Source organism: Sinocyclocheilus rhinocerous, unplaced genomic scaffold (assembly GCF_001515625.1).
Source record: "Sinocyclocheilus rhinocerous isolate Xijiao unplaced genomic scaffold, SAMN03320098_v1.1 scaffold1129, whole genome shotgun sequence".
In the NCBI taxonomy this organism is placed as follows: Eukaryota; Metazoa; Chordata; class Actinopteri; order Cypriniformes; family Cyprinidae; genus Sinocyclocheilus; species Sinocyclocheilus rhinocerous.
This window is the reverse complement of record NW_015634513.1, coordinates 440,371-447,634: the sequence shown is the minus strand read 5'-3', so window position 1 is coordinate 447,634 and position 7,264 is coordinate 440,371. Positions and strand designations below refer to the sequence as shown.

The 7,264-nt window shown below is 35.7% G+C and overlaps 1 protein-coding gene across 1 annotated transcript in view; it reads left to right on the top strand.

The window, feature by feature from the left end:
• lrba (LPS-responsive vesicle trafficking, beach and anchor containing) overlaps positions 1–7,264 on the top strand; it is a 316,503-nt gene that overhangs the window by 70,669 nt on the left and 238,570 nt on the right. Inside the window, exons 5-9 of the mRNA XM_016559864.1 lie at positions 1,318–1,439; positions 2,669–2,795; positions 3,987–4,106; positions 5,131–5,277; positions 5,682–5,879. Of these exons, the coding sequence (XP_016415350.1) occupies positions 1,318–1,439; positions 2,669–2,795; positions 3,987–4,106; positions 5,131–5,277; positions 5,682–5,879 (714 nt within the window). The remainder of the gene's footprint in view (positions 1–1,317; positions 1,440–2,668; positions 2,796–3,986; positions 4,107–5,130; positions 5,278–5,681; positions 5,880–7,264) is intronic.

Sequence of the window (7,264 nt, the reverse complement as noted above, 5' to 3'; positions counted from 1 at the left end):
CCCACACACACACACACACACAGACACACACACAGACAGACACACACACACACACACACACACACACACACTGTTGCTTTCAGGATTAGGAGACTTTAGGACTTTAAACTTTAGGAGAAAAATTGTGAATTTAATTTCTGTCTGTCTCCAAAAGGCTTTACATAACCATTCTTTCACTTAGTTATCAAGGTATTCCTTCAGTCATGTGACAGATGAAAGTTTACAGAAATGTCTAACACCCACAGGTAATTGTATCTGCTTTCTGGAGTAAGAAAGGATGTGACATGGGTCATGAAACAAGAACCATGTCCCATGAACTAGAGTTTTACTCTTTAGAAAAAGTTACTCTTTAGAAGAGTTTTATGTCACAATGAGCAATCAATTATTTTGATGAGAAACATGTATATTGATTTAAACTCATATTTTTTTAGATTAAAAGACAAGCAAGTTTCTAGTTTTAAAAGAAATTTGAGGAAATTATTTCAGGATTGACTTATAAATTTTTTCACATCTTAGATCTTGTGTGTTTTACTGCAGACACTGTTTTTTTCTTTGAGCTCATCATTTTTTTCTGTGCATCAAGAGAGGACAGCAGTCAGATATATCTGATGTGATGCAGATGACTTTGAAATGTTCCAACTACCTGTGTGTGTGTTTGCATATTTTTATTCAAAATCAAACCATCATCCCGACAGTATGGGGATCTTGATGTTTTAGATGGCATGTGTATGGAACCCTTCCTGTGTTGTCGGTGTCCACTTGAAACAGCGCCAAATGGATGCCATCCTTTTAGGAAATACTTTGATTAGATGTTATTCCAGCACAGATACGATGCTGGCTTCACGAAAAAAATAACATTGCGCTTGCCTTCATTTTTCATCCGTAACCCACAAATATGAGAGGAAGTCTTCTGTGTACAAACATACACAACCGTTTTCAGTGCATCCCTCCAAGGATGTTCATTTTAGTTTTTTTTTTGTTTCTTCTCATATGCTACTCTCAACAAATGGATGCCATCCTTTTAGGAAATACTTTGATTAGATGTTATTCCAGCACAGATACGATGCTGGCTTCACGAAAAAAATAACATTGCGCTTGCCTTAATTTTTCATCCGTAACCCACAAATATGAGAGGAAGTCTTCTGTGTACAAACATACACAACCGTTTTCAGTGCATCCCTCCAAGGATGTTCATTTTAGTTTTTTTTTTGTTCTTCTCATATGCTACTCTGCATGATACTCTGGTTATTTAAAACGACAACAAAATACAGAAACCTAACTGGAAAAAAATGTGTTTTTGTTTTTTTGTATCATCAGGCTGTTGCACTTCCACCTATTGCAAAATGGCCATACCAGAACGGCTTTACCTTCCACACCTGGCTGCGCCTGGACCCCATCAATAACATAAACGTTGACAAGGACAAGCCTTATCTCTACTGGTGGGTCACACACAAACCTGTAATGTAAAATACAAACACTTCTATTCAAGCTACTTTCTAAAGAACCAGACACCTGCAGTGCATAGCGAAAGATTAGCTGACGACTTTGTTTGTCTGGAAGGTGCCATAAAAGTTAAAATATTTGTAGGTGTTAGATGAAGAATAAGAAAATTCTGTATATTTTCCTTTTTCTCTCTGTCTAGCGTTTACACTTCTCAAGGGCAGCATTTCACAGCCTTCTTGTCCTATTTTCAGCTTCTAATTAATTTCTGTCAAAAATGTAATTTATGCAAATGGAGCTATTTTGACTCACCAAACGATAATTGACCCTGTAGAAAGAACTGTAGGATTTACACTTTTCACTGGACTGAGACTAACTCCCTACATTACAGGCCTTTTTTCAAAATTCTATCCATCCATCCATCCATCCAATATCCATCCATCCATCCATCCATCCATCCATCCATCCAATTTTCTAATATAATATTGAACTATTGTGACTTTTTACAAAACTATTTTAAATAATTGTTTTCACAGAACATTCAAAATAATATTTTAGTTACATTTTTAGTTCACCCAAAAATTAAAATTGTCATCATGTACTTACCATGCCATTTACTCGCATTGTTATTCTGAACCCATAAGACAGATGTACAAAATATTACAGTATCTTCATTTTTGTCCCAAAGATGAGCAAAAGTCAAATGGGTTTTGAGCAACATGAGGGTGAGTAGATGATGATAGAATTGTTATTTTTGTGTGAATTAACACTTACACAAACACTATGGTTATACAGTATAAGCACCCAATATGTAGTAAAGGGTAGGTTGGTTATGCACTTTCAGCCTGTTTTTGGTTCCTCATACACCTCAGATACTGATGTAATATTAAATATTTTCTACTCAGGGTGAATAGAAAAAAAAAGATTAATTGATTACCAACAAACTGCCATAGGCTTACATTGTATTGAATTACAAACCTTGATGCAAAATGGACAGATATGTCTTTCAAAATACACAAAAAGATAAATATAAAAATTGTGAAATATTAAATTATTAATGCTTTTAATAAAAAATAGATAATCTTCTTTGTTTTTTAAATAATTTATACATCAAAGGGTTCAAACTGTAGCTACGCTTTCAAGAATAGAGCTGTATAAACTTGAGAACCCCTCACCTGAAATGTAACTTTTATTAGTTGTGCTCTGTATTTTTCCCCCTCATCCCTAGCTTCCACACCAGGAAAGGTTTGGGCTATTCTGCACACTTTGTGGGCGGATGTCTGATTGTGACCTCTCTAAAGTCCAAAGCCAAAGGCTTCCAGCACTGTGTGAAGTATGACTTTAAACCCCAGAAGGTATGAATCACCTTACCAGTTTGTACTCTTACAAACTGTACACTTTTCAAAGTCTTCATCTTTACCTCTACAATGTACAAGGAGAGCAAAGTTGACATATAAGAATGAGGGTTTTTGCTGAGGCCAAGTCATGTCTGAGGATTTGCAAGAAGAAACCAAATCCCTGCCCTGCTTAGAACCCATATGCCCCCTGGAATGGGGAGGCATCCTCAGATAACACTTTTAGACTAGAGATGGACAACCACCGCGAAGGATGATCCAACAAGACATGCAGTATATGTATATATAAATGCAGTATATATATATATAAATTTATTTTATTTAATTTTTTCAATGGACAGTCTTTTCCAGCAATGAACGTCTGGTACTTCACGTTTCTAATATCAAGAAGCTCACAAGTGCTCTAAAAAGCTATTTTACCTATATTTAGAGTCCACTCCATTACATTCCCTCTGGAGAGGTTTTACCTAAGGGATAAGCACCTTCATTGGCTTTTCCCACCATTTAATGGAAATTCAAGAAGATCTGGGTGAGGTCGTTGCTGGAGGGTGTAAATGGACAATGGTCTCATAACTGTAATAAAGTTAAATATGCAAGTTTAGCATCAGACGTTTCCTGATGGACCACATTTTTTCTATTGACCAGGGTTTTTTAAACTAGGATCCAAGGTCTCACATGGGACCACAAGGTTGCAAAATGGTCAAAAGGGTTAGGGCTGTCAAAGTTAAAATGCACTTAATGATTTGATTATTATTATTTAATTCTGCTTTCTAAGGACTAATCAGAAATCATGAAATCATAATTGTGATTTATTATATTGTATTGATACACATATATACTAAATAGATAAGTGTTAAACTCTTTCTTTCTGAATTTCTACCAGTTTAATAAAAAGTAAATATTTTCTTGATATTTTCACTGTTTGCTTTAGTACAACGACAATGCAAAAACCAATTATATAATTTTAGAAACTGATTTATAATTTCACATTTAATATTTTTCTTACTCAGTATGAATGATTGTTTAGGCACGGAAATAGAAAGTGAATTCCTAGAAGGGGATAATCATATTTTGGAGTCCAAAAGTTTAAAAAACCCTGCTATAATGCTCTCAAGCTTTACAATATTGATATTAAATAAATAATGGCATGCTGTCCTTTTTATATTTGCTAATATTATTTTTATTTAACAGTGGTATATGGTGACCATAGTGTACATCTATAATCGCTGGAAGAACAGCGAAATCAGCTGCTATGTCAATGGAGAGTTGGCGTCATATGGTGAGATCACCTGGTTTGTCAACACAAGCGATGTAAGTACTTTCAAAAGGCTCTGTTATCTCTTATTGTTCTAGTTTTAACCAGCAGTTAAGCTTGAGGCCCTGCTTTTATTCTCCAGAAGTGTTTCTGTTCAAAGCTTGTCAATATTTTAGCAGCTCCAAACCCCAAGATACCCACAAACTTTAAAGGATGAAACAAAACTGCTGGACATGTAGACTTTTCTTTTGAAATTGTAAATCAAAGTTAGACATTATTACACTGAAACAGCATTGCTCAAGGTGGTGTCAGAATGATGTAGTCAGTGTCTGTTTACAGCGTTTAAAGAGCAGCATTTTGTAACAGCAAATTGTTGGTTCTTTAAGTTGATTCACATGAACTAACAAAGTGATGCTAATATGGTTTATTGTTTTTATTGTATGCATGGGGAGACATACATATGGACAGATTCTCATTTGTGTAAAATGAGTCCCATTAAAAAGCGTCTTTTTTAAACATATAAAAAAATACAAATAAAAAATCAATGTAGTAGAGTAATATACACATTATTGAAGACCTCTGCACCTCAAGTGTGATGTGGGTAAATATCAAGTACTATATAAATGTTATAATGGTCTAAAATTTAGGGTGAGTACGATATAGCCTATTTTTTAAGAAAATAATACTTTTATTAATACTTTAATTCAGCAATTATGCATTAAACTGATTAAAAATTAGAGTAAAGCCATTTATAATGCTACAAAAGATTTCAATTTCAAATAAATGCTGTTCTTTTGAACCTTCCATTCATTGAAGAATCCTGAAAAAGTATCATGGGTGACACTGAAGACTGGGGTAATGGCTGAAGCCATCATAAATGAAATTTTAAAAGAAAACTGTTATTTTTCTATCACATTATTACTGTTTTTACTGTATTTTTATTGTCAAACAAATGCAGCCTTAGTGAGCATAAGACTTATTAAAAAAAACATTAAAACATTTCAGTAGTGTACCAGCACTACACTTACAAACATCGTTCTAAATTTTAAAAATTTAACTAAATACACTTTTTCCCCACAGACATTCGACAAGTGTTTTCTGAGCTCATCAGAGACAGCAGACGCTAACCGTGTGTTCTGTGGTCAGATGGGGGCAGTGTATCTGTTCAGTGAGGCTCTCAGTGCTGCTCAGATATTAGCCATCTATCAGCTGGGGCCTGGATACAAGGTGGGATCCATTTCTCTGCCCAAATGCTGTCTATTACAGATGTTAAAAAAGTTCTTGTTCAAAATTCTGACCTGATGAGGTATTGCTGTCAAATCACATACATGTTCAGATATATCTGTTCATTAGATTATAAAGGGTAAATGCAGCCACATACTGCTGTTTTACTCCTTTTACTTTTTATTTTTTCTTTGTTTTATTATTGAATTTACTTGAATGATTTTGAAACACTAAAATTATCATCAGGCATTTTTATCATTCACATCATCAGTCTGTTTATTGCACTTAAACACTTATGCTTTTATTAAGTGTTCTGATGAATCAGGTTTAATTTCATGCTTTTCACACACACTTGAAAATGTTCAGCGTAGCTGTACTTAGTATCTCTCTGCCTCTGATTGATCCAGGGCACTTTTAAGCACAAGGCAGAGAGTGACCTGATGTTTGCAGAACATCATAAGATGCTGCTGTATGATGGAAAGCTGTCTGCCAGTATCGCCTTCACCTATAATCCTCGAGCCACTGATGCTCAGCTGTGTCTGGAGTCCTCCCCCAAGGACAGCACCTCCATCTTTGTGCACTCACCACACGCTCTCATGCTGCAGGTATGATCTTCCTCTTTGTATCTTCATCACACCTGGTTCAGCATCCCTGCACAGCTGCCTGAAGAGACCTGCCCTGCCAGGTGGACTGCTGTCTGTGGGCGAATGAAACTAGCTCATCACCATTCGTTAACGTAATTAACAATATGAGCATTTTATCATCTCGCTCAGCAAAATACGGCCCACACCTGTGCTGTATCCAGCACTTCACGAGTTCTAAAAGCACTTAATCTAATCTGGTTCACAGTGTTATCAAGGGAGTCTACAAGCTTTTTAACATTCATGTATTTATTAAATATACATTTTTGACTGTGCCAGTGTGAGAGAGTTTTGGGCCAGTTAACTCTTTCCCCGCCAGCGTTTTTGAAAAAGTTGCCAGCCACCGCCAGCGTTTTTGCTGATTTTCACTAAAATTTCATGGCCCCCAGACTATTTCGTTGTATGAATATCTGAACATGCAATACATCAAAATAAAGATTATACCCTCTACTTTCTGTTTTATTCTAGCTTCAAGCATTGTTTTTTTATCAACACTTGAATGTGGGTAGGTTTAAAAAAAAAAAAAAACATTTTGAGCAAAAAGCTGAGAAAATCGCATTTTTATCAAATACTACATCTGGATCATATTCAGTAATATTATCAAAGCAAAGATGCAGTAGATGGCTTCCATCAGTACTCCCGAAGCTTGCACAGGCCTTTAGCACTTTCTGGATTGACATTTCACTCTGTAACATTAGGCAGTTTTTATTTATATGCTGTTTATTGTTGATTGCATTTTTCATATGCGTCTGTTTACATATGAGATCACTTGTTTCTGTATCTTTCTCACCTGTGTTTTTGATTGTGACATTCTGGACTGATATAGCCCCGAGTGTATAACAGTTGAAATGCGGAAACCCAGAAAATTCCAGTGCATATGCCATATGAGATCGCTCGTTTCTGCGTCTTCCTGGTCTGTGTTTTTGATCGCCACTTTCTAGACTCAGGAGATGCGTAATAGCGCCCCCTAGTGTATAACAGTGAAAACACAGAAACCCAGAAAATTCCGTGTTTGGCAGGGAAGCGTTGTCTCATGAATAACGGAAAATTCTGTGTTTGGCAGGGAAAGAGTTAATAGAAGTATCTCTGTGGTTTACATATGTTGCACATGTGAATTGTACAAAACTTGCGTGTTAACGCCTGCAATTAATTTTTCCAGTTTAACAGCGTTAAAAATATTTACCACAATTAACGCAGGGGGGGACCTAGGGTTGGCCACCCCACTCACAACTAGGGATGCAAAGATTACAGATTTTGTTGGTACGGTTATTGTCTGAGGAATAATCACGGTACGATTATGACGATTATTATGCATTTATTAATTTCACAACATTACTAATGTATAAAAT